The following is a 26,720-nucleotide window of genomic DNA, read 5'->3' as shown; positions in this document are numbered from 1 at the left end:
GACTTTGAGCTCAATAATGAAAGATTTTTTTTTAGACTAATGTGAGCAGAAAAGTTGCCCATCTGTGCACATTTTTGTGTGCATTTAAAATATTTAAAAGCTGACAGCTTTTAATATGCCTACAAAATACTATTTCTATCAGTGCTCTTTTTTTTTTTTTTTTTTTTTGAATACCATCTTCCTGAGGGCAAGTTGCTTCTTCAGTGAAACCATGTTTGTAGTTTTACCTTTGGGGCTCTATTCCTTTGGTATGTAGGGATTTGTGGCCCTCTCTCCCATTTTTCCCTAATTTCTCTTCTCTTGAGATATATTGATAACATAAATGTGCAGATAATAGGATTTAAAATGTTTAAGGAAATGAACAAGGCAAAATATTTTACAGTAATAATGTTAAGTCCAAGGAATTCTCTTACTGATGTCATCGAATGAATGCTATTTGTAGAAGATTCTAACCAAATCATTTATTTTGAAAGTGTTTGAAACAAGTGTGAAGAAGTTTATTCATGTTTAACATTGACCTTATAAGTATAGCTCTCATTTTCAACCCTTTTGCTGTAAGGTTTAAAGTTAATAAAATGAAACCTTAGAATAAAAGATTTTATATAATATTTAATTTGGGAACAACTTTGTTTTAAGTGATTTTTTGAAGAAAGGAAAGGATACAAAAAGATAAAGTGGCTTTGTTAAATTAAAAATTTTTATAAAATTATTTTTTCACAAATATATATTTTTAAAGATATTTTTACTGAAAAGTACTTTTAGAGGTGGCTCTTCTCCTTTCCATCTATATACTTAATGTCCTTGATAATTTAGATATAAAGTTTATCTGATACATGTTATAGAATGATATGTTTCTATATTTTAGTGTAATTTTATCTTTGTGCATATTAGGTATACAAATTAGCATAATTATAATGTATGCATGACTCAAATTTAACTAAAGTTTATAAAAAGTAAACTGGGAGTAAATATTGAAATATACCAAAGAAAGGAAGCAGACTCTGTAGCATTTGAGCAGTGTTGTTAGAAATTTGACCCAGCTTTTATGTTTGGGTGTTGAAAGGCCTTTTTGTAAAATCCCGTATTCAAAGCTTTTGTCACTGAAAAAAAGTTTGGCTGTAGTTATAGTATGGATCTTGAATTTAACTTGACATTTATAGGGAAGGAGAAAATTATATTTCCTGTTTTCATATCTAGGAAATTTCTGATCAACATTCTTAAACTGGGTGCTAATTAAGCTTTTAAGAGCTTCTTACCATTCTGTTTTGCCCTTCTTAATCATAAGTGTTAAAACCTCTGGTAGCTTTCACTTGGATTCCCTGGTTTTAACTTGAAATGGCTTAAAGTTGAAATTTAGTTAGCTTTTTGTATGTTTGGATTTTGTGTGTGTTCTGTTTTTAACTTTCAACTTGAGTTTTAAGATCATCAATCAACAGCTTTTCTTTTAAGTCAGTAGCACTGATCTCAATTGCAGGACTTAGAGGGTCAGCATTTCCCTTGTGCTATTAAAAAATGTCTGAGCATAGAGATGGAGTATTTTAGGAATTTGAGCTCCACTGATCTTTTCATCACACATATGCATTTTGAAATGAACAAATAAATTAGATGTAGGAAACTCAGGAAGTGTTCTCCTACCGTCTCCTCGCCTCTTTCTCCTTCACTCTCTTTTTGGTCAAAGGTAAATTATCAACTGCTATATAGCTTTCAGCAAGCTACACAGAGGCTGATTGTAGCTTTACATATTTTAAAATCCATTCATTTATTCAAGCTATCTCTTTTCGTTATTTAAATGTTTTCTTGCACACATTTTCTTTTTCCTTTTGAACTATTGACAACATGCCTCATCTCCCAACATTCTGTAACCCCAGTGGACATTATAATCAGCCTGCGCTTTTGTTTTTCAGATGGCATTTATTTGTGGGGTGTGTATGTCTGTGTCTGTTAGTTGTTTTCATCTGCCAGATACAACTAATTTTTGTTTATAGATTTCAGTGAAGCAGTGAAAACAAAGTATTTGACATCTGAACTGATGGCTGTTGCAGGGTCTCTTACACCCTCCCTACCCTGTACCCCAAATTCAGGGTGAATTAATTTAGCCGCCTTATTACTGATAGTTCCAGTTAACTATATCAAATTTAGTTTTCGAAGTTTTGCTTTCAGATCGGATTCTAAGATGAATAATATTATACATTTTTAAAGACTTTCCCAGGTTTTTAAGACAATGACTGAGTTTCAGCATAGAACAATCTACTTTCTTCAGATTGGAGTGAATTCCCTTGAATGGGCCTTTTGACTGGGTGAAAATTCAAATTGGAATGAAATGAATCCAAAAAAGATGGTGATGAATCTTGAGTTCATTTTTGATTTTTATTTACAAGTGATTCCAATGTTAGGTATGTTGATTTCATATTTTGGTTCATGGTCTGAGGCTTAGTTATCTCCTTGTGGGCAGAGCTTTGAAGATGTTGATGCTTTTCTGCTGCACTGTGCAATCTGCTGTTTAATATATGCATCACTGAAAGGTTTATGCGACTGCCTGTCATCCACCTTCCCCCTACCCTCTGCTCTTACTTCTTCCCACATGAGGTATTGAATATTTTGTTAGGAAGAAAAGCCCTTTTGGAAATTGCCTATTTCATAAATTGTCTGGTGACACAAAGGAGTTGGATGCTATATTCTTGTCTCATTTATTTTGAAAACTTTGCTACTGAACTCACCTTAATCAATGAGCTCGATGTTGTCTCCAATAAGTTATGTGTTGGGTATATTGATTGGGAGGGATTTTAGAAAACCCGTCTGGGGTTTATAATGTCAGCAGTGTTTTGATTATGAAAAGAGTTGGAACCTGGGGACATGGAACCAGGTGGCGAATGTCCTAAAGCCAGTGGTGACATGGTGGACTGGTTCCCTCCTGGGATCTAGTTCATGCCCTGCACTTTAACTGTGGTGACTGGCTACTATAGATTCACTTTTTTTGCTCATTAAAATGTTAAAAAATCAAACTGTACATAAAAAGATTTGCGAAAATATAAACTTGGGAATTGATCTGGAGAGCTGGCACAATCTTTCCCACCCCCTGCCTTAGCAATGAGGTCATTTACATTTCATCAGCTGTACTGCATCTTGAAGATCCGATTTATGTGGCAGTAGTGGAGATCATCTGAAAGGGCTTGTATAGGCAAGAAAAAGGGGAGAGAAAACAGGAAAATTAGCATCTGCAAAGAGAGTTCCTTAGCCAAAGACACAGGTTCTAGAGGAAAGAGGGGTTGGTAACTGGTTAATGACTGTTTTCCCAGTAAAGGTAATGATGAAAGACACTCTGTTATAAATACAATGCTCAAAATATGTTTAAATCAGGGTTTTAAAGTCTCCTCTCTTGGAGAGTGGTACTTTTCATATTCGAGTAATTGTCTTTTTCTTTGGAAAAAGAGGGTAAGGTAGTTAGATGTTTGTATATAGAGAAAACATCAGTATTAAGAAAATTTGTTCATTTCAGCAGTTTTTATTTATAAGAAACATTGCTTGTTTTTTCCTCCCTCTTCCTGACCTTCCATTCCTAAACCAAGAAGTAGATTTTTCAGTTTTGACTGAGATAACGTAAGACTGTTTCTAACACAAAGTAGATGCTCATTTTTGTTTTCTCCTTTGACAGCACACTACCATTTTCTTTGACCTAAATTGGAATATCAAGCTCTTGTAATATCACAAACATAAAGAAACATTATAATGCACAGACGTATGCCTATATTTCCTTCATTCTTCCCCCCATCTCCCCTCCCCCGCCACGCCCCACTGTTTAATTAGACTTACCACTGCTTTCTTGGGTAAAAAGGAAAGCTCTTGGGAGGTAGGTTATACTCAGCCTACATTGGGTATTTTAATATTTGTTCTAATATTATCTGACAGACAAGTTCACAGTTGGTTATTACTCTTGACATTAGAAAGTGTTTAAGTAGTTTCTACATTGTAGTGAGTATTAAGTTGGGCATATTAGATTCCTTTGACTCTGCTGTACAGTACAATGCTTTCTTGTAGCCATAGGGGTCTTTTCTTTCAAAAACCTTGAGGCTTTTTGGCTGCTCAACTGCAGCATAGAGAAGAGAAGCACTTCTGCACCTGTAACTTTTGAGGAGTAAAGGATAACTGTCTTGTAGGTGATTTTGGCAATGAGGGAGCGTTAGTTTTGAGTTTTAGAGAATGCTTGTACATATACTGAACTCAAGAGATATTTTGTGGTATTTGAAACCTGAAGTGAAAGGAAATATGTAAGGAATTTTTTTTGCATATAAATCATATGAGTTTTGTGTATGTGGGTTTTCGTATATTTTATAATTGAAACTGCAGACATGAAAATGAATGTTTTATATGATCTCTTTTGATTTGTTTGATTCTTTATTAGCAATTGCAACTTATTTAAATATGAGTTTTCAAACAATATGTAATGAATGCCACATTACGAATTTAGTTGTGTCAGCAATGTCTCTTAGAATATGCTGAGGTATTCTTATCCACCTTTTTTCATTTTTTTTCCTATTCCTTGATTATTTCACAACATGCCTTAACAGTGCTATAATATATATGTACATAGTATCAGTCCAGGACAATATTAAAAAAAGGGTATGCTCAACTGAATTATGTAGGTAGAGTATGCTCTGGCAGATCAAGTCAGTGTACTTTCTGCTTCATTGAGTGGGTTATTAGATTGATGTGGTTTACTTCTTGAATGATAGAACTGGTTTTAAAAATAAATGAAGCAAGAAGCATCAATTCAGTTAGCATTGATATTTCATTATTATTGGTTAGAAAAGTGCTACATTTGTAAACTGATCTTTAATTTATCACTTGGATTAGGATTTGCAAAGGGCAAGTTTGTTTTAATTTGAACCAGCTTCTCAATGACTGAAAAATGTGTTCTTCATTTTGTCTTGATGTTGGGGTTCTAAATAGTTAAAAAGCAAATCAAATGCTTGAAAGAAATACTTTTTTAAAATTTATAACATTGGTCTATGAACTTAAGCACTGACCGTGGGCTAAGTCTGCAGTTAAATTAAGACAAGCTAAAGAAAGTTCTGTGAAGGAAATAATACTTAATTACTTGCGTATATGTTTAGCTGTGTGTATAGATGCTGGACACGTGAGACGTGTCCATTGGGGAAAGTCACACCCCGCTGTGTAGTGTGTCTCATACAGTAGTATGCTTTGCTTAATGCAAGAAGCTTCTCTTTTATGAATAAGTCTTTGAAATGTCACTCTGGTAAAAAAAAATGCTTTTGTTCCCTTTTTGTATACTTCCCCTGAAAAATGTGCTTGGTTTTATGTACCTACATATTTGTTAGAAGATTTAAACTGGTAGTTTGCTTTGGATTTTCACAAATTACAAGCAGGTAAGTGTGTCCAATGATGACATTTAACTAAATATAGTGCATACTTAAAACTGTTACAGTTTGGTTACAAAATAAATTTGTGCCAGAAATCCCAACTTCTTTATAAAGTAAGTAAATGAAGCTTTACGCTAAAAAAAATGTAGTTGACTATGTTCAGGGACAATTATCTTAAAGTTGGCTTTCTATTCTGCTTGTGCTTTAGCCCACTGATGTTGGGAAGCAAGCGTTGTCTAATCCTGGCCCCCTCTGTTCCTAGGTAACAGGCAAAAACGGTGCCAGCAACAGCAGCCCTGCCAGGCCAAACCCATGTGGCTCGGTGTTATTCACTCTGATCCATATGGTCAGGCTGGAGATGGTCCCTGGAGGGGTGTTAACACTCAGCAACCCACCCGCCTCCCTCCCTTCAGAGCTTTCCTGCATGGCTCCTGCTGCTTGCCCATGTGTGATTCTTGATTAATTTTTCATTTTTAATGAAGTTTGATCATGTTTATTATTTCTCATGATTGACTGCCTGGTACTCCTCCCATGTAATTGATAAAGCCCATATTTCTTCATCTGTCTCCTCTTTCTTTAGGGTAAAGTTGCTGGATTGTGTGCCATGGTTAATGTTAGATTTATTGGTCCCATTAGATGTATAAATTATCTTTTTTTCTCTCCACAGGAAGTTCTACAGACTTTGACCAAGTTTTGTTTCCCCTTCTATGTGGACAGGTAGTGTCAGATTTTCAAACTTTACCAAAAAAAAAAAAAGCATCAATAAACCTGCTATGGAAAATAAAAACCATGCCATTCTTAATATTCTGTCTGCTTAACCATGCTTTAAAACATCTATGTTCCAAGGAGAGTTGCAGTATTCTCCTTTCCTGGGGATTTTATTGACACTGTCAAGTAGTTTAAAGCTTAGAGCTTTACATTGGTTAATTTGTGAGATATGGTTTGCACGACATTAAATTTTTAATTTTGGTTATCAGACTCAAACCATGATTAAGAATGGTTGGGTTTTAATCCAGTGCTATTTAATTTTTATTTAAATATGAATATATTTGACCTTACCAAGTAATATTAAGTGACTCCATGGCTTTATGAATATTATATAGACTGTTTTTTCATAGACTTCAACTTAAAATTTAAATCAGCCTAGGCCTATCTTTTTTAAAGGTGTTCTGCTACTTAAAAGGTATGCTGCTGAATAGAGTCTTGCATTTTGCTTTGGTGGCTAAAATGGTATCTCTAAGGAAATAAACATTTCCTATAGATTTCTAGATTTAAAAAAATACAAAATCATCGAAACATTCCTTGGTATTTGCATTATGATAAACTATTTCTTGGAGAGGTATGAATATTAGAACTCAAAGATAATTAGTCTAAGACTTTCAAAATAAGTGAACCATTGGTCAATGGCTTATTTTTTTTAATAAGCTAATTTTTAAATAGCTTATTTTAAAAACAGCTTCCCCCCCTTAATTTTCTTTTTTTTTTTTGGATAGAATTTTCTTCTTTTTTTAAAAATCATTTTATTTTAATTATTGTTCAAGTACAGTTTTCTATCTTTTACTCCTATCGCAGCCCACCCACCCAGCCCTCCCCCCCTTAATTTTCAAAGAGCTTCCCCCATACTTACAAAACTATAATTTATTAAAAACATTAATAAAATGACAATCACTTTACTCTTATTTTCAATAAATGCCTATTGTGTTTTTCTTCACAGTTTAATCATTTTTTTTGCAATCACTTGTCCATTTGATTGTTGTTTGTGATTTTTCTCTTAATGGGAAATTGAACTATGAGACTGTACAAACATTACATCTTAAAATTTTTACTTTTAGTGATAGGTTTTAGAAAATATCATTATAAGTAATAAGTGCCATAGTATGTTCCAAGAAAGCTAAAAAATGTGCCCATCTTCAGCAAGGTGCTGTCATGTGTTTACTGTACTCATACACGGCAGGCCTGAAAGACTTTGGTGACTCGGAGTGCATGTGGGTAGTATGCTGCTTGGATCTTTTCTGCACTTGGTAGTAACAGTGTCCTGGTTTAAAAATGATGTGAGATGAGGATTCGTAGCCAAAAGAGTATAAAAGAGTACTAGGGAACAAAAAGAGTACTAAAAAGCAGCTCTGGAATATTGCCAATCACTTAGAATAATTCACTATTTCTCCTGGTTCTAATATGTTATTTTTTAAGCCAATCAACCATTGTAGTATTTCCAGACTCCGGCCTTTTAAAATCCTGGTATCAGGGCCATTTTAGTAGCAGGATGTTGCTCAAAACAGAATAGCCTTCATTTCAAGAGGGTCAGTCTTTGTAATGAGACTCCTCTTATCTTTTCTTTATCCTGTTCCTTCTAAAAATAGCAAGCAAGGTTTTGTTTAGAATTGTTTAATGCAAACTTCACATTTTTATGTATGAATTAGTGATGCGTGAAATCTCCTCCAGTCACTTATAAAATGTATTACAAATTGTGGCAAGGGCATATTTATACAAATTAATAAAGCGGAAATGTTTTTAAAATGTAGTTAGGTGTTTAACAAAGAAAAATAAGAGAAGACATTTTTGCATGATTTCTTGTTAGAGTGGTCTGTTTTGGATAGGTATTCCTTGATTGACTGTGTAAACTAATATTAAAAGAAATTTGAAATGAGATTAAATCTCCCTCAGTGTGTGCTGTGTGAGTGTATCTCCCCCACACCCCTTCCTCTCTCTCTTTTTCTCATACCACCCAATGCACCTCTACTTACCTACCTGTCTGGGTGATCACATTCTGAAATGGAAGAAAAACAGTTCCTTAAATTATAGTTGTAAATTTTTTTTGGTCACCAATGTGTGATGCCTTTTTCTGGTTGTTGTTAGAAAAATATTTTTCTTCTAATGTGCTTCTCTTCAAAATACTCTTCTCTGATCACTATTCTTATATTTTTTAAGAAAATGATTTGGGACAGAATTCTTCCTTTATGGATATATGTTAATCCTTGCCATCCTAGCCATGTATAATGGTTCTTTCTTATGTTAATAACTTTTGATACAAAAACTGCTTTATTTTGCAGAGTATATTTTTTGTCTTCTCTTTCCCTCCTTCTAACTTTGGCATATTTTAATGCAGAAGAGAATAGTAATGTTTATTTACAATAAATACAAAGATTTTAATGTCACTTTTTTTAATTAGTTTGCAGTTAACACTGTCAAATGGATATGCCCAGATTCTGAGGTCCACAAAATCCCCTAGGTATATTTGTGATATTGTTTGACTTAGAAAATGTCAGCATGGGAGATGCTTAATGCCCTAGGTGATTATGTTCATAAAAGAAAGTTTCCTAATCTTTTTGGTATCTGTGTTTTTCTACCCCAAGGAACAGTAGTACAACTTTCTGACATTTCTTTTCTAGTCTGTATCAAGAGTGGGATTTTCACGGTCATCAAAATCACCTGTTAACATTGACATCTTGCTGTCGCTTGTGTTGTTTTAAGATTTTTCTTTCTGAAGTAGAACTTATAAAAAATAATAATGCTGGTGGCTCTTCAAAAGAAAGTGCTTTCTCATGTGTCATCTCATATTGTCTTCCTATTATAAGAGATGAGGACAAGTGCTGTTTATCTTCATTTGCAAAAAAAATTAAGTTGTAGAGAAACTGTGACTTGCCCAAGGTCCTCTTAGGCTGCTAGCACAACCCGATGTTCATCTCCCAAATGAATACATTTTTCAGTAGAACACCTAGTGGGAAGATTAGTCGTGCGCGCGACACACACACACACACACACACACACACACACGGGAGAGAGAAGAGAGGAGAAAGGGAGGAAAGAAAGGATGCTAGTATTTGAGCTCCTAATTGATTCTAGTCAACATGCTAGACATTTTCACCTTAATACCTCATTTATTCCTCCCAGCAACTCTAGGAGCTAGGTGCTGGTGGTATCTCTTTTACAAAAGAGCAAAGGAAGGTTCTGAATGTGTAGCATTATGTTGGGTGATAACATTATGGTATCAGACTTGGAGCTCTGCCCTCCATGTGTTTCTCAGTTTAGTTCAGGGAAGTATTAGAAAGACACATTAAGCAGTATCTATCCAAAAGGATAGTGACGTTATGGAAGACTGAGATGTTCAGAGACAACTTCTCATAGTGGGGGAGACTTGTGTTGAGTCTGCAAGGATGGCAAGAAGGGGTAAGTGGAAGGGAGAGCCTAACACCACATATGCGCTGAAGAGCAAAGCAGAGGAGAAACTATGAGTGAGCCTAGAGATTGTTCAGCCAGAGCAGATGGAGCCTGCTGGGGAGAGGGTGACGTGTGTTATGGTAGCTTGGGCTCTGGCTACAGGAGGCCTTGAAAATGTGTGAGAATAAGACCACAGGATTTTAAAGCTGAAATTCATCTGGTTCAAGCATCCCATCTTACAGAAGGGAAGCCAAGATCTGTAGAGGTGGAATGACTTGCTTATGGTCATCACCATTTAATTACAGAGCTGGGAAAGTAGCAGATACTCTTGGTTTCAGTCCAGAATTATTTCTCCCCTACATTGTATTTAAAGCTCTTGGCGAAGAGGAGTAGTGAAATGATGGTGCTGAGATCCCTGTTCATTCTCAAAAAGTTATTATCGTTGATGAAAGCATTTTCTTGGGGTGGGGAAGATTTGTATAGCATTTCATGTTGTGGTGCTCCTTGCTTGCACTTGGTAGCTGGCAACCTGCTTCAGTTAGTCCAAGTCCTCACGAGACACGTTGAATGATGGAAAAGCTGGTCTTCCATGTTTGTGCTTATCCTCTTTCAGAACCCAGAAAGCTAGCTACTGTGCCATTGCCATATATGTTATACTGGCACACACAGTGACATGAACATGAAATGAAATGACATAATCTTTTCAGGGGCAGAGGTATGGTTTCATTATTAGACTGTATCCAAGATTTAAATGTGGTTTGAATGCTACTTACAATTTTATTATTTATTTTTTATCTGCCAGACACCACGTGTGCTGTGTTCTTTTCCTGTACTAAAAGTTTACACATTTGCAAGGTCTCCCCTATCATCATTACACATAGGAGGACACAGAGGCTCGGATGGATCCAGAAACTTGCCCAGGGTCCCACCAGTAGAAAGTGGGAGAGCTGCTTTTGAAACCCACGTGTGTCTGATCTCCAATTCCACCATACCTTCTCTACCATGTTGTATTGCCACCATTAGATACATTACACGATAAAGTAACCAAACAAACTTTTAAAATTTATTTCAAAAGCCAGAGGAGAAAATACAGATAACTGAAGAAAATGAAATCCATGCAGAAAATGAAACTACGGCATATGATTGGTGCATCCATGTGTATTTGCCCAGACCTTTCCTTCTGTTTCTCCGTGCAGTCACCCTGCTCTGCTTTTCAAAACTGAATTGGTTTGGCCCACCTTGGCTCTTGTTTTTCACCCTGGGTTTAGTCCCTTGGCTTTGACCCATTGGTGAAGCTGTGCCCCGTGAACATTTTACACAGTGTGTGGTAATGTTGGAGCAGTCGAGCCTTACTGAACAGAACACTGGGGGTCGCAACCAGGAGACCTAGGTGTTTGTCTGGGTTCTGCCATTGACTTGCTCTGTGCTGTTAGGCAAGCGACATCTCTCCCCTGAGGGCCTCAGTATCTTTATGGACAAAATGAGGGAATTGGATTAGATCTCTGCCGCTCCTTCTGGTTCTGATACTTTTCTATTCTTTGGTTACGATTCATTGTTAACTTTGCCAGGCTCATGTAGATGACGGAGAGGAGAGATGTCTGTTTTTTCTCAGAATGGTAATCTGGCATGTTTCTCAAGCAGGTAGGTGTTGTCCTGTATCTGGCAGTATGTGACCTACTCTTGGTCTCCAGACAAATGTGATTCTTGCCACTTGAATCTTAGAGTAGGGAATGTGAAAAACTTGAGTCTGAGGCAGAGGAAAGATGCGTTTATGGAAAGAAGTTTCGAGGCTTGTGTAACTACATGTTGGAAGATGTGGTAGCTTGATAAAACCTGACTCCTGCCTGACACCTCAGGTGCACCGAAGAAGAGAGGCCGCTGTCAGGGGCTCCTGGTCAGTAGATGGCTCCACAGGCCACTGTTAGGGAGCTGTAACAGAGGGTGACGAAATGTTCCCATTGCATCTTGAAATTTTATGGCTTCATAACAGTAAGAATTATTATTTTTATTATGTACCTACTGTATGCTACTTTGTATACATCTAATCCTCAGAAACACTCTGCAAAGTATCATTATTCCCATTTTACAGATGAGGCTCAAAGAAGTATATAACAATTTATTTATGCTCACATAACAAGTGAGTAGCATATTTAGGACTCTAAAGTTCAGACATTACTGTTTCATCTTCCCTCTCCTGCATCATTAACCTCTGCCTCTATTGAATCATTCCCAACAGCTTAAAAATAAAAGTTCTGATATTCCTCCATCCTAAAAAGAAGACCCATCTTTGGTTATTCATTTCCATTCAGTTACTGTGTAATTCACCCTCTTGGAAGAATTATCCACACACTTCAACTCGTTCCTCAGTCTTCTTTGCTCTGTCTGCTGCATCTGTCACTCAGCTGGAGCTTTTCATATCAGGGTCATGTGAAACCTCCATGTTATTCAACACAGTAGGCATGTTTTCTCTTCTTATCTCAATGTATCAGAGCAGTTGACCCCTCCCTCTTGCTTGTTCTGCCTGGGAGTTCTCCCTTTTTTCTTCAATGTTCTCTTCTGTACCCATCCTCTAAATTGGTGCTTCTGTGACCGAGTCCTGGGTCCTCTTTCATTTCTGCAGATGCTCTCCCTAAGTGACTTCTTTCCTTACTGTGGCATTAAATACCACCTGTGTGTAATGACTTCCAAACTTATAGCTCCAATCCAATTTCTCCTCTGATTTACTAAGTAGTGTGTTCAACTACGTACTTGACACTTCTATTTCGATGTTTTACATGTTTCTCAGACTTAACATATCCCAAATGGAACTCTTGGATCTCTCCCCCCAAAACTTGTTGGTTTTCTGTCATTAAATGGTAATATGCTGCCTTTTCACTCCCTAACTCTCAACCCATGTGCAAACTTGGAGCTATTTATCCGTATTCATCTCCGCTCTCCCTACATGATACACGCCACCGTCGGGTCTCATCTGGATTGCTGCATTAGCCACCTGATTTTCTCTGCTTCTACTTCTTCCAAACAGTGTTCCACATCACACACAGACCAACATTTAAAAACTGTGGACTAGACTGCTATTCTCTTGATTAAAACCACTCACTGGCTTTCTGTTGCCTTTACAAAAAATTCTAATTCTTTACCATGACCTATGAGGCAGGCAACCTGCAGGATCTGGCACTTGTTTGTGTAGCAACTTCCTATCACCACTTTCTGCCTTTCTTCTGTGCGTCAGCTGTGCTGGTGTCCTGTTAGTTCCTTAAACGTGCCTAGCTCTTTCCAGCTCGAGCATCTTCACACAGCTCTTTTCTCTGCCTGAAACATCCTGTCCCTGCTTCTGGAGGAGCTGCTCATCTCATCCTTTAGGTCAGTATTGTTGTCATCATTGAGAAGCTGTTCTGATCACATTATCTCAGTAGGGCCTTTCCTTGTCTTCTGTTTTCTGCTGCCCTTGTTCCTTTTTTGGTTTCATACAACACCGTGACAAGCTGTGTGCTTTATGGTACCCTTGTTTATTATTCCTAAGTAGATAGGAAGCTCCACAGCAGGATGGATATTGTATATCCAGCATTTATTACCATGCCCAGTGTAGTAGTTGCTCAGTTTGTAAGATAACAAAATAAACTTGAAGTGAGCCTGATAAGGAAAATCCCATTTCTCCCTGAAGACTGGAATCAAATGGTCCCATCCACATGCTTCATGCTGTTTATACACCAGACCTCAAGGTTAAGCAAAATGCTGCCGGAGGGGTCTTGAACAGCTGACAGACATTTACAAGGCAGCATGAATGTTTAAATTTGTGGTTCAAGTAGTCATTGCTTTTCTCCCTTCTTTTGCATATTCACCTAGGCATGGCAAGCACAGCTAAGGGGGGTGGGGGGGTCTTGGCCCTGCCTCCTGGGCTTAGTTCTGGAAATACTCAAATTTGGTTTCTCTTGCTTAGTGGGAAGTCTGTTTGATGATACAACTATCTGAATTTCTCACGTACCTGAGTTCATTCAACTGAGTTGAAAGTTTCTGGGGGAGGATTTTCATTGTGTTGAGTGCAGTGAGACCAAGTGAAAAGGACTTTGAACCAGAATTGGGCTTGGAGTTTTCAGTCCTGCTTACTTTGACAAATAAAACAAAATGAAAATCAAAACAATAACCCTTAGCCTCGGTCTTCTCAACTACAAAAACAAGAGAATTGGATCAGGTGGCTTCTTGGGTTCCCCCCAGCTTTAACTGTGGTGAAATCTGACTCCTGTTGAAAAGAGAGGGATTCTGATCCTAAAGGCAAATGCAAAAACTGCAGTCTTGAAGGAAGCAGACCCCTTCCTCAAAGTCATTTTTATGGAGAAAAAGTGAATCCTCTCAGAAGAGGGAATGACACATTCCTTGGAGATTCAGAACCCTTCAAGTGTGACTGCCCTCACTTGACTTTTAGTTTACTGGAACCTGTCCAAGGAAAAAAATATTTTAGAGCTTAATGGTTTGGGGCTTTTAATGACTTGTACTAGGAATTAAAAAAAGGTGACTCGGTTGAGAATTAGTGCTCCCTTCTAAGCTCTGGCACCCCAAAAAGAATCATGTCATTTTAATGCAAGCATGAGCAGCTCCCTTGGTTGTCTGGAGGACTACCCCTTACTGAAAAGATATGACGGGAGGAGAGAGAGAAAGGCAGCTTTCCTGTTCATTTAGCAGCATTACAAAGCTGAGTCAGGAGGATTCTAAGCAAATGCGTGGTTTTAATATGGATTTTAGTTTTCACTCAGATGGTAACTTAACAGCTTGCATCTCTTTTATTGTTCTTACTTATGGACTTGCCTTTATACTAAATGCTTATTTCACTTGTTCCCCAACATCCTTTGGGTTGAGTGGTAGTTTCTCATTTCTTTGTTAGTCCAGTTGAAGAAACTGAGTGCTCAGAGGTTAAGTAACTTGTTAAATTAAGGGCCAGTTAGCTAGTGATTGAGTTGGGATTTGAACCAAGTAAATGAGTAATGAATCTTTCTTTGAGCCTATGAGGTAGCTAAGGGCATTTTCAGCATTTTTAATGGTGGTAAAAAGATAATAGGGAAATTAATGACACTCCACTCACCAACCAAGTTGTATTTGTTCTTTCTTTTTCCTAGAGATTCTGGGTATTTTTTTTTCATTCAGCCCTATCAATGTCCTTTCCTTCTAGGATGCTCCATTTTAAACACTGTAGAAGTGTAATCAAACCCAGAGTTAAAATAATGAACACTCATATTTGTATGATCATGTAATAGTATTTTGCAAGAGCATGACCGTATTTGTACTTAGAGCCATCCTGACCTGTTGCTTTAAGTATTTTAATATTACAGGTTTTTCTCTTTCCCCAATGAGGCCCACTCCCCCCCCCCCATCACTTTAATTATGTGAGCTAGAATCCTCTTTCTCACACATCTTCAGTTCTCAACCTTGTTAAAATTAATCATATAATCCCCCTTTAAAACATAGTATTAAATCACCATAGTAACACAGTATCCAAGCTTTATAGATAAAACATAACAGCCATAAGAGAGTAGCGTTTGGTGTCCCCTTGACAGCTCTATAACTTTTATAGGAATGTGTTCCTTCTCCTGGCTGTGTAAGGTGCAGGGATAGCATTACTTACACCTGTTTTATTACCATGCTGCTTTTGAATTGCCACCTTGTTTTCGTTCACCTTCTAGTTAAAAAAAGAGAGTGGAACACTATTTTCTTTCTGAATCATTTTCTTGTACTCTCTAACGACTTTCAAAGGGACAGAATTGTTTCCTTACACATGACCAGGGAGTGTCTATTGACCTTTTGTGCTAGGATACCTTGAAAACCTCTTTAATTTTCTTATGCAGCTTATATGAGGGAGTTTTAGATAGAAAGGTTATCCATATTTGAAAACTTAATTCATATCGTATCCAAAGATTCAGGAAGCCTACCTTTGGAAAAGGCCTGGTGAACTATGATTTTTTTATTCCCACTGACGATTTATAAAGTGAATTACAGATGAGAGCATCTATTTGAATATGTTACCTATTTGAGTATATTTTGTAAAATGCAACATGTAAACTACAATATGACAATGAGTTTCTTTGAAAAAGTCAATGTCAAATTCTAAAATATTATGTTGGCATAAATTTACGCACTAGAATTTGGAATATTTAAATTTTTAAAGAGGAGTCCAAGCTAACTGGTAAACTGATTTTTAGAAGTGGATTTTAAAACATTTTATAACTCTTAAAAAAAAGAGTTTATGGATTAATCTGATTAGTAATATGATTTTTAATCTATTGAAACAGATACTTTCTATTTTATGTTGCTATTTTGGGTGGTTGCTGATTTTTTTGTGTTAATGCAGGAATTTTTAGCTTTTTTTAAAAAAAGGATTCTATTTATTTTTAGAGAGTGGGGAAGGGAGGTAGAAAAAGAGGGAGAGAAACATCAATACACAAGAAAAACATTGATCAGTTGCCTCTCACATGTCCCCATCCAGAGACCTGGGCTACAACTCAGGCATGTGCCCTGACTGGGAATTGAACTGGTGACCTTTTGGTTTGCAGGTTGATGCCCAAACCACTGAGCCACACCAGTCAGGGCTTAGCTTTTTTTCTTTCAAACCTTGTTTCCATTTCTTAGAAAGCATATTGCATTGTTAAGACATTTAGTATTTTTGTTCTGTAAAATGTAAAATATATTCCTCATAAATTAAGAAATTTTGAAAGATACAGGAATTTAAGGAAACTAATAGCTAACCATGCCCTCTTTGGAATTCCAGCTCCTCCCCTCAGTAGCTCTGTGAACTTGATTCAGTCCTTTGTTTTTTTTTTTTCTTTTTTAAATGATCTTTTTAAAAATATTATTTGATTGATTTGAGGGGAGGAGAGGGAAACATCAGTTTTGTTGTTCCATTTATTTATGCATTCATTGGTTGATTCTTGTATGTGCTGTGTTTGGAGATTGAACCTGTAACTTTGGCCTATCGGGATGATGCTCTAACCAGTTGAGCTACCCGGCCAGGGCTCCTTCTGTGTTCCTTTCTGTACAATGGGAATGTCTAAGTTCCAGTGTTGTTGCTGAGAGTAAATGAGATGGTTTATATGAAGTGTCTCACTCTGTGACCAAGACATAGCAGAAACTCAAATTCTGCTGTAGAGGAATGGTCAGATGAGCAAATTAATGATCAGTTAGTTAACAGCAAGGTGGCAGAAAAGGCTTTGGTGTTAGTTAGCCCTAGGTTTAAAATCCAGTGTTTTGCAGTTTACCAGTTGGCACCTTAGGCATTGCCACTCTAGGCTATTTCCTCATCTATAAAATGAGGTTAATAGAATGCACCTTTCAGGATTTGATGGGATGATTTACAGTGCTACCTGCTTGAACTCGGTAAGTAGAAGAAGGTATGGTAGCTCCAAGGAGGCGGCCACTAGAACGTGCTGCTTGCTGCCCTTTTTTCTTTTTTTACTAGCTCACAATCTGTTCCCGTGAAGTGTGTAAATTTTCAGTTCATTTATAAAGAGTTCCACTGAGAAGGGAAATGTTACAGGTTCAACGACTTGTCATGATTAGATACTTTATCAAGAAACTTACTGCACATTCATTTTTCCCTTTGTTCTGTCTTTGCCGCAGCCTCACAGTTAGCCAAGTTGGCCAGAACTTCACGTTCGTGCTCACTGACATTGACAGCAAACAGAGATTCGGGTTCTGCCGCTTATCTTCAGGAGCTAAGAGCTGCTTCTGTATCTTAAGGTAAGGAAGAAGGGCTTGGCAATTGGCTAGTTCTGTGAAACAATGTCAGCTTCTGCGTTGTTCTTCTGTAATTAAATTTTCCAGCTGCTCTTTTCATTTTCCTATCTGTTTCCCACAAGTCACTGCACTTGGGGAGAAGGACTTCATAGTGTTGTCCTTGCACTTTAAGTTCTGCAGATAATTGTATTTATTTATTTGTATCCCATCACTGGGGTGGGAAAGGGACCATTGCTTCTGTGGAGTTTGGGGAAGCTGGAGAGCCAGCATGGCTTCAGTTCCTCCTGCTGTTATCTGGAGCTGTCAGAAGTTAGCCTGTTAGGCTTTCCCTTGGACATTTTGTGTATGTAAGATTATTAATAAAGTATGTGTCTGTGGCTCAGGACGTCTCGCAGACACTGATTGTGTCCTCCTCAAAGTAACACCCTTGCCCCCTTTGGGTCAATGAGTGAGTGACTGTTTCCCAACTTGGCTACCTCTGGAGAGGTTTGAAAAAAGGGCTGAATCCTGTAAGAAGGCTTCTTTTGGTCTTCTAAAACCCCCTTCATCCACCAGAGCCACACTCACTTAATGCTCTGTTTCCTCCTGCCAGAGGGTAAGGAGTGTTCTGGGGTGGGAGGATGTGTGGAAATCGGATTTTGGAGCCGCTGGCTCTGTGGGCTCCTGCTGGGCGCCTCCTGAGGGGGAAGTAAAGGCATCCACACACTCTCCTCTCCATCTGCCTCAGTTAAGTAGGTGTCAGAGGGGCCTGCCTCCTGTCTCTCTCTGCTCATGTGGAGCAGCCCAGGGCAGGACAGCAGGGAGGCGCCCCTGACAAAACCCGGGTCCCCAGTCTTGGGCTTCAGTCTGGGGATAAAAGGCCAGACCCTCTATGAATTCCAGAAAGAGTAGTTCTCTGTGCATTAGTCTCTGTATGTTCTTCTCCTCACCAAAAAAAAGACAGCTCCCCACCCGCCTCCACCTCTCAAGCACAGATACCGTTACAGTACCATAAGGGGAAGAGAGCTGGCTTTTGGAGTGCCGTGCCTTTGCCCAGTAACTGTCAGTCCTAACTGCTACTTTTGTGTTTCTCTGCACAAATACTATTATTTTTTTTAATCAGCAAAATTAACTCTCTCTGTCGCCGAGCATAGCATCTGTAATGGGGGCACTAGAGGGCAAGTGTTGGAACTGGCAGTAGCAAGGAAGCCCAGCCAGGGTGCTTGGCGAGGTGAAATGTGCACAGCTGTTCCCAAGCGTGCCGCAGTAGCCCAGCTCGAGGACTGCCTGCTTAGCGAGTTAGACCTGGCGTGAGTGATTATTTACTTTTTGATTTAGTAGTGTTGGCTTTTTCTTGTTTTTTTTTTTTTTTTTTTAATTTTCCATTTTTACTTAATATTATATTTCAGCCTTGGCCAGGACACTGCATATTTAAGTGTTTTTTTTAGAGGAGATGAGGGTTTAAACCAAATTCTTAAAGTTTTGCAGACAGGTGTTTTTCCCCAAATGTTTTGAGTTACGGTGTTTTTTTCTTTCAAAGCTGGTGTGTGTGTGTGATGCGGGGGTGGGGGATGACTCTGAACTGACACTTGCAGTCACACAGCTTCTGGGAGTAGAAAACGATTTATTTACAAATTTAAATTACCTGGCTGGTGTGGCTCAGTGGATTAAGTGCTGGCCTGCGAAGCAAGGGGTTGCTGGTTTGATTCCCAGTCAGAGCACAGGCCTGGGTTGTGGGCCAGGTCCCCAGGATAGGGCACATGAGAGGCAACCACACACTGATGTTTCTTTCCCTCTCTTTCTCCCTCCCTTCTCCTCTCTCCAAAAAATAAATAAAATCTTTAAAAAAATTTAGATTAAAAAATTGTTCTTCTTTGATTTTAGTATTTGACTTTGTGTGTCTATACGGAGCATAATGGACTTCATGTTTATGAGAATGTTGTTGAGTAGCCTTCATGCCACAGCCATTTAGAATGAAAAATAGCAGCAGTTGGTGTGTTCTCTATCTGTTATACTAGCTTGGAACTATGGAAGCAATTTGGTGGGTTAATTCATTCATTTATTTCAGCCTATTAGCTAGTCCCTGCCCTTAAGGAGTTCCCAAGACTAGCTGGGGAGATGGGTGATCACACTGCAGTATGCTATATATGTAATACATAGAATGGTCTCATAGTATAGTATCACTACTGATACTCTAGCACCAGAGAATAGTGACTGTGGTGATAAAGAGTGCTATATGAATACTGGGATACGCACTTTAAGGGTATTGACCACTCGAGGTGGAAGTCTCACTGTATCCCATCCAGCTTGTGCACGTGTAATGGGCATCCACTTTCCCTGTGCTTGGGTTGGGAGTGTTGCTGGGGTGAGACGTGAATGGAAGGGTCTTCTGTAACCCTGAATGACTGGGTTGCATTGGAGAGTGGAGAATTTGCCAAGAGAACACCAGCACAATTTGGGTCTGGTTTACATTATTAGCATTGTCCTCTTTTGCTGCTTGGTCTCCTTGTCTCTTTTCAGATGCTTTCCCTTTAGTTAACCTGTGCCTTGAGGTCCAGTCACCATTCTAGTGCCCAGTGCCCTAGCTCAAGGCTGCTCATCAGCCACCTCTACCCTTGCTTTCCATTTATTTTCATGAGCCGTGTACCTCCCAGTGATGGTGTCTTTACACATATAGCTTCTACTGATCCTCGCTTCTTAGGCTCCCTTCTTCCCTGACTGTTCTCCCAAGCTCATGCACTTCCTGGTACATGTGAGCCACTGAGCCTTTCTACCTTCGCACATTTACTCATCTCCCAAGCTCGGCAAAGGCGCCCTGAGCAGCCTTCTCCAGGCAGAGGTAATCGCCTCCTCCTCTGGGTGCACCCAGATGCTTTGCATACTTCAGTTATACACTCATAAGCCTTGATCACCCTTTGTCTTTCTTCTGTTGGACAGTTAACTCTTTAGGGATAAAGATTGTATGTTAAGCAACTTTGTATCTCCAGCCCTTAGCTAATACTTGACCGAGGTAATGTGTGTGTGGCTTTCAGAGACAGGGGAGATGCATTCCATTCGAATGGAAGAGCAGGCCACTGAAGGCTCTGAGTTAGAGGACAGGCCTCATAGGACACTAGCTGAGAGAGAAAATATGAAATGAAGTTATTTGCAGAAGCATGGTTCATATTATCAAACTTATATTAATTATAAGAAGTGAGCTTTTGAATCTCACAGTGATGATCAAGTGTTAAGTGCCAGACCCTTTGTCCAGAAAGGACTAGACCATCAGTATTACAAAATCTAAACTTAATTTCACAATGAAAGGTTTTTAGATATTTTTTATATATTCGCTTATTAGGTTCATTGTTAGGGGCATTGTCTGTTCCTCCCACTAGAATGTAAGCTCCATGAAGGCTAGAAATTTTTATTGGTTTTGTTCACAGATACACCCAAAATGTATTACAAAAATATAGTCATACTAGAGTATAAACAAGTCTCATTAACACAAATACCGTGGTACATAAAGTCAAATACATATTTCCTCCCATGGTTAACTAGTTTTTTCCATTAAGGTATTTTAATTTTCCTTGACATTCCTCATAATATTATTTAACCAGTTGCTGGGTGGTACCTAATACTAGATTAAAAACACCAGCCAGGAGAGTGATAACTACGGGGTAAGTCAGTTGTTCTTCATTATAAACCCAGGAATGTGAGTGAGTATTTTAGAATTTCCAGATAGCACTGTGTGCATCAAATGTGGTATAAGCATTTACCTCTGGAGTAGTTCAACCATAAAACAAAGTGACCTGTCAACCACGAATTTTTTTTCCATTTTTTTATTGTTCAATTATAGTTGTCCCCATTCCCCCCCCCCCCATTACTCTCCCCTGCCCTACCTGCTACCCTCAACTTCCACTTTCAATCCTCCCCTCCCATTGTCTATGTCTGTGGGCCTTTTCTCCATTTTGTGTGGCTTCTGATTTGCCTAAATGACATAAGCCCACTGAAAGCATAAGAGTTCAACGACATCGCCGTGTTGTTTGGTGTAGGTGGGGTGGGACAGTGTAGTATGGGAGAGATGCCGAATAATAATAATCATCATCATCAGCAGCAGCAGCACTTCTGTACTCCTTATAAAGGAGTTTTTAAAATATCTGTGTTTTACAGCTTTTCCTTTTGTATACAGATCTTATTTAAGCCCTTGAGAAAGTTTGAGTAACTGTCTTTATACCCAACTAGAATTGTTCAGAAACTAGAATATATTTTGGAAAATAACTTGTTTTTTCAAGATGGTATTCAAAATTTTTCTTTTAACATTTAACATTTTTATGCAATTAGTGAGTATCTTAGAACCTTTATATATCAGGAACGAGCAGTGCATAACACTTGGTCTTTGGCTTTTATTTACCTCAAGTTCCCTTAAAACGGGAACGAAGGCCTAGCCCTGGCTCCCTATGTGGTGAGAACCTTTCAGGTGTTATGTTCACTCACGGTTTTGATGAGCTGAACTTTCTGGACTTGCTGTGACAGACTGAAAACAATATATACTTTCTGTCCTTTACCACGTTTAAAATTGAACATGCTTCTGGGCACACCGTTCCCAGGCCACCTCTGATTTTGATATCCACCTCCCATTTCACTTCCAGCCTTTTGGTCTTAGGAGCCACTCAATCTTGGGGAAGGGACTATGTAAACAGTTAATTAAAATATAATGTGATAAGTGCTATTTGACAAAATATGTACATGCAAAGGTCTGTGGGGTCACAGATTAGGCAGTGCCCATCTCTGGCTTGGAGAATCAGGGAAGTGTTGCTGATGGTTTCCAGTTAAACTGGGTCTTATGGGATCAGTGGGGGCTTGCCTGGAGGAGAACAGCAGGAAAGCTCTTAAGGTGGTAAGAACTGGTGTGCACAGGCCCAGAGAAATGAAAGGCAGAGCAAGATGAAAGAATGATGAGAATTTGATGAGAGGGCATTAGCAAGGGATGATGCCATAAAAGCCTTGGGGCCAGACTATGGAAGACGTGCTCAAGATTTTGGATTTATCCCAAAGCTAACGGAGTGCCATCAGATGGTTTGGAGCAGACATCAGAAATATTGATGTTTGTTAGACCAAGTGTAAACTGGCTTTTTGTGTGTGAAATTGCTATTAACACAGGCTTGGGGTTTTCTGGTTGTTAGAAGGGGTGGCACACATCACTCTGGAAGTAGCACCTTGATTTAGATTGGAATTTTATTTTTTACAATTTTATTTATTTTTAGACAAAGGGGAAAGGAGGGAGAAATAGAGGGAAACTTCAGTGTGTGGTTGCCGCTCAGGTGTCCCCTACTGGGGACCTGGCCTGCATCCCAGGCATGAGCCCTGACTGGGAATTGAACCTGTGACTCTCTGGTTCACAGGCCAACACTCAATCCACTGAGCCACACCAGCTACGGTAGTTTAGAAATTTTAAGCTTCAACTTTAGTTTTTTGTTTGTTTCTTTTTATTTATGTTTGTTTGTTTTTAAACTATAACTTAAATATGTTCTTGGGTCCTTTTGGGGGAGTTATTGTCCTTCTTTCCATTCAAGCTGGCACACAGGCTTGTCTTTAAGCATTAATTGTGTGAAGTAGGAACCATCTTTCTTCTACAACACTTTCTAACTTAGTGGCAGGAAGAACTATTGCATCGTTTTTCATCAGTATTGTCCTCATTTCTACTATAAACACAGAAAAGCTCAGTTCTCAATGAGAAAAAGAAGCTCGATGTAATAAAAGAGTCTGGCTTTTAAAATTTTGGCTTCTCTCTCTAACCATTCCAATATTTTTAAAACACATATAGTTCAGGAGAAAAATCAAAGGACTCTTTCCTTAGGCAGGTGTGGTGGCAGAAGCCCTTTTGGATTGTGTGTTATCTGCTTTAGTTTAAAATAAGTGTATGGGGGATGGGGAAGGCAGTTGGGAAGGAAGGCTGTGGGGACAGCTCCCAGATTTTTACCTTGAAAGCAGGTGCTGCTGAAATATTCCAGAAACAGATGGATCTCCTATCCTTGTTTTAAGCTATTTATAGTTGTCTTGCCTGAGGGTACCCTGCTATACAAAAATTCACAGCCTCATGTTTGAGGGCAGTTTGGGCATCAAAGCTGGGGCTCCTTTGGGAGAAATCAGCCTTTCTTCCCATTGCCTTAAATGCCATTTGGGAAACCTGGATCTTTCATACTATTTAACAGAAGACTTTCCTCTGCTTTTCTAGTGTTTCCATCTCTCTGAGGTTGTTTGATTTCTTTTTAATTCCTCCCCTTAAAAGTACAGCGGGTACAATGTTGTTTTCTGGATAGTCAGCTGGAAGAAGGCCTGATTGCTGTGGCAGATTATAATTCCACCCATTGTGGGTCCTGGCACATGGCTTCTGTTGGAAGCCAACCCATGGGATAGGGCCTGTGGAGACTCTGGTTTACTAGGCCCAGGGCCCTTTCTGAGATTCTCAGTTTTCTGAAAGGCTTACATGGTTGAGGGGGTTGGGGGGATGCTCACCAGAAACATCACTTTGTGGGAGGTTAGAACTTTTTCCCCTTAATTGAAAAAAATGAAGTGGTTGGGGTATGCTGCCTGTTTTATTGTCACACAGATGCCTTCATGCTTAGAAACATATAATCCTCTGGGGAACCACAACTCAACAACAGTAACAAGCTGTACTGTTTAAAGAAAATCACCTTTGAAGACAAGAAAGGGAAATGGAACTGCCTTCGCTGTCCTGGCAGCCTGCTAGCTGAGGGCTGGGAAGCTGGACATTGGGAAGGCAGGTGTGTCTTCTGCACCAGCAGCCAGCCACAGAGCTGCCCACAGCAGGAAGCAGTTTCTTGTCTCCCCCTGGTCCTTCCCTCAAGCAACCTGAGCACAAAGTCATGGGTATTTGAAACTTCATGACCTTGGCTAAAATTTTCGTTTTGAGACGGAATGAGTTGGACATTACAAGAAGGCATGGTATTTTCTCCCTTTGTTTCGAAAGCAGAGCACTCCCTTGTCTTAATGCTCATGAAGCTTGCTTAGTACAGGGCAACAAAGTGAAAGCACCCTAGGAACTCTAGGAGTACGCTTTCGATTTGGTTCTTGTTTTCCCCATACCTCACTCATCTTCTTACCTCTAGTAACTGCTGTCGGTGGCTAACATTGTTCTACCTTTTTGTGGATGGATATACTAAGCCAGGACAACTCACTACAGAGGATGTGGAAGGGAAAGGGGGAATTAGCGTTTATTTAATATGCCAAATGATTTACATAATTCTCATTTATTTTATTACAACCTCATGACATATCTCCATTGTAGAGATAAAGGGGTTGAGACTGAAAGAATTATAGTGACTTTCCCAAGATCTTACCAGGAGGAACTGAAGAATTTGGTTTGGAGCCCCGAAAAGTGCAACCCAAAGCTCATACTCTCATCTGCTTTGGGCTTATTTCCAGTAACTGTCTCTTTTGGCTTTGAGTCACAACTTCAGATTTTATTTTCTTGGCACCAAAGCACCATTTACAAGTCTCAGAAGTTTGTTCATCTCTCCATATATGTTTAGTTAAAAGAGCCATGATGGGTAGTTTGCCATTGCACAGTGATCTCAGTCAGATGTGTGCTGTAAGCCCTCTTAGAATAATATACCTCAACCCACCCTCATTTTATAAATGATGAAAATGAGGCCTGAAGAAGGAAGGCTTTTATCCTAAGCTCTTTAGCTGGTAAATAGCAGTCTTCTGACTCCTAGTCCAGAGTTTTGTCCAGGATATGGCAATGATCCTTCCAACTCTGGAGAATAAGCCCAAGACCACCTGGAACTAAGGTTTTTTAAGACTCAGTAACCTCCTTTTAGCATCATGGAGTCATGTCCCCTTTTGGCCAATGTCATTGCAGTTATGTGAACAATCCAGCCATATGATTACAGAGCAGAGAAAAATGATCAGTTTTGTTCACACGTGATGCAGGTTGTGTTTGAATGGAAAACCAGTAAAACTGGGCCTGCCTTGTGAAAGAAAGAGTCCTAAGAATTCCAAATGAGGGACCTGTTGTGGGTGATGGAAAAACATTCATTCTACAGGAGAGGCCAGTTGGTGCCACTTGGTTGAGTTTGAGTGTCAACAGTTTTTCTTGGACCTCCCTGCAAGCAAACCACTTTCCTTACAACAGTGACAGCTAGCAGAAGGACTTATTTGAGGCTTATCTTTGCTTTTCAGTGGGAAGCAGGTAGAAAGGAAAGTAACTCAATATGCTTCACACCTAAAATTGCCCTTTGGGTCTGAGCTACCCTCTTATTTTATGAGCAAGATAGATTTGTGAGTACAAAAAGGAGCCTGCGTCTAGGTTGTCTGGCCCTTCCAGTGCTCAGTTTTAGAAGCAGTTGGAAGCCTGACATTTCTCTCTCATCGGGAGAGGCTCCAGAAGACTGAGGTGATAGTGTACTTCTTTACATCAAACAGAAGAATCATTATGCCATCTGAAGTTTGAAAAGCCCACAATTCTAACAGTCCTGAGCCACTTATTTTTCAGATGCTAATTTTTGAGATTATGAAAATATATCTCCTCATTAGAGGAATTTAGAAAATTTCAGAAGACGAGGAAAAGCAGTTTCTCATCCCATGACTCTGATAATGACTAGGGGTGTTGCCTTTCTTGAAGTGGGATCCTGCTGTAGGTGTAGTTTTGTATCTAGCCTTTTCTCTTATTATATTGTAAGCATCTTTGCATATCATTAAATATTCTTTCCTGAGGATGTTTTTAACTGTGCAATTTATTTGTGTGAGACTGATTTATGAGGGAAGAAGCTCTTAGTGATCTGAAAAATTATTTCTTGCTAAGACTTCCATTTTAAAAAAAAAATGCGTTTGTTGTAGTGAATTTGTTGTTTAGCTGATTACTTTGGTATTTTTGTTTGGTTAAAAAAAACCCCAACTGCTTTTTATGTGTGATTGCCCAATTCTTGACAATGAATAGTTATTAACTTCTGAAAGCATTGAACATGAAAGTATGGAAATAGTCTCAAAAGTCATAGTTAAATCAAATAGTAAACAATGTACTTAGTTTACTTTTTCTTTTCCATATTTCACTTTGTACATTTACATCTTCAAAGTAAGTAACCCTTTTTATTAGCATGAGTTGTATTGGAAATTGCAAAAAATAATGTAGCATAAAGGGAATACTTTTAAAGCTAAACAGCAATATACATTTTTATTTTGAATATATTGCATTCTAAATGACAACAAATTAATCATATCTTACAACTTTGTGTAGACATTTAAGAAATTTTTAAATGTAGATAAAATTAAAGTCTGTATTATAGTATGCAATGGAAACTGAATAGGTTTTTATTTCCCATTCATAAGGCTTGAAAGTACCAGAAACCTTCAGCAAAACCATGGGCAATTGTTGTTTTAACTCAATTCACAAGTGTTAGACTGCCCCCATGGAGATCTTTAATCCCTTATCTATAATACAAAGCAATATTTATTGTAAAATTAATTCTGAGAGGCATCGTTTAT

General features: G+C 38.6%; 1 protein-coding gene across 8 annotated transcripts in view; it reads left to right on the top strand.

Moving 5' to 3' along the window:
* The window catches only part of DENND1A (DENN domain containing 1A), a 490,983-nt gene that overhangs the window by 143,533 nt on the left and 320,730 nt on the right, over window positions 1-26,720 (top strand). For 6 of the 8 annotated variants that reach the window (XM_036022196.1, XM_028530073.2, XM_036022199.1 and 3 more), the window contains 2 exons: window positions 6,046-6,095; window positions 17,139-17,258. The exons of 1 other annotated variant lie outside the window; for it this stretch is intronic. In XM_036022196.1, coding sequence (XP_035878089.1) covers window positions 6,046-6,095; window positions 17,139-17,258 — 170 coding nt within the window. The remainder of the gene's footprint in view (window positions 1-6,045; window positions 6,096-17,138; window positions 17,259-26,720) is intronic. One more of the 8 variants, XM_036022198.1, reaches the window with a different exon arrangement.

Source organism: Phyllostomus discolor, chromosome 3 (assembly GCF_004126475.2).
Source record: "Phyllostomus discolor isolate MPI-MPIP mPhyDis1 chromosome 3, mPhyDis1.pri.v3, whole genome shotgun sequence".
Classification (NCBI taxonomy): Eukaryota; Metazoa; Chordata; class Mammalia; order Chiroptera; family Phyllostomidae; genus Phyllostomus; species Phyllostomus discolor.
Note: the sequence above shows the minus strand (reverse complement) of the source record. Positions and strands in the feature narration are given on the sequence as shown.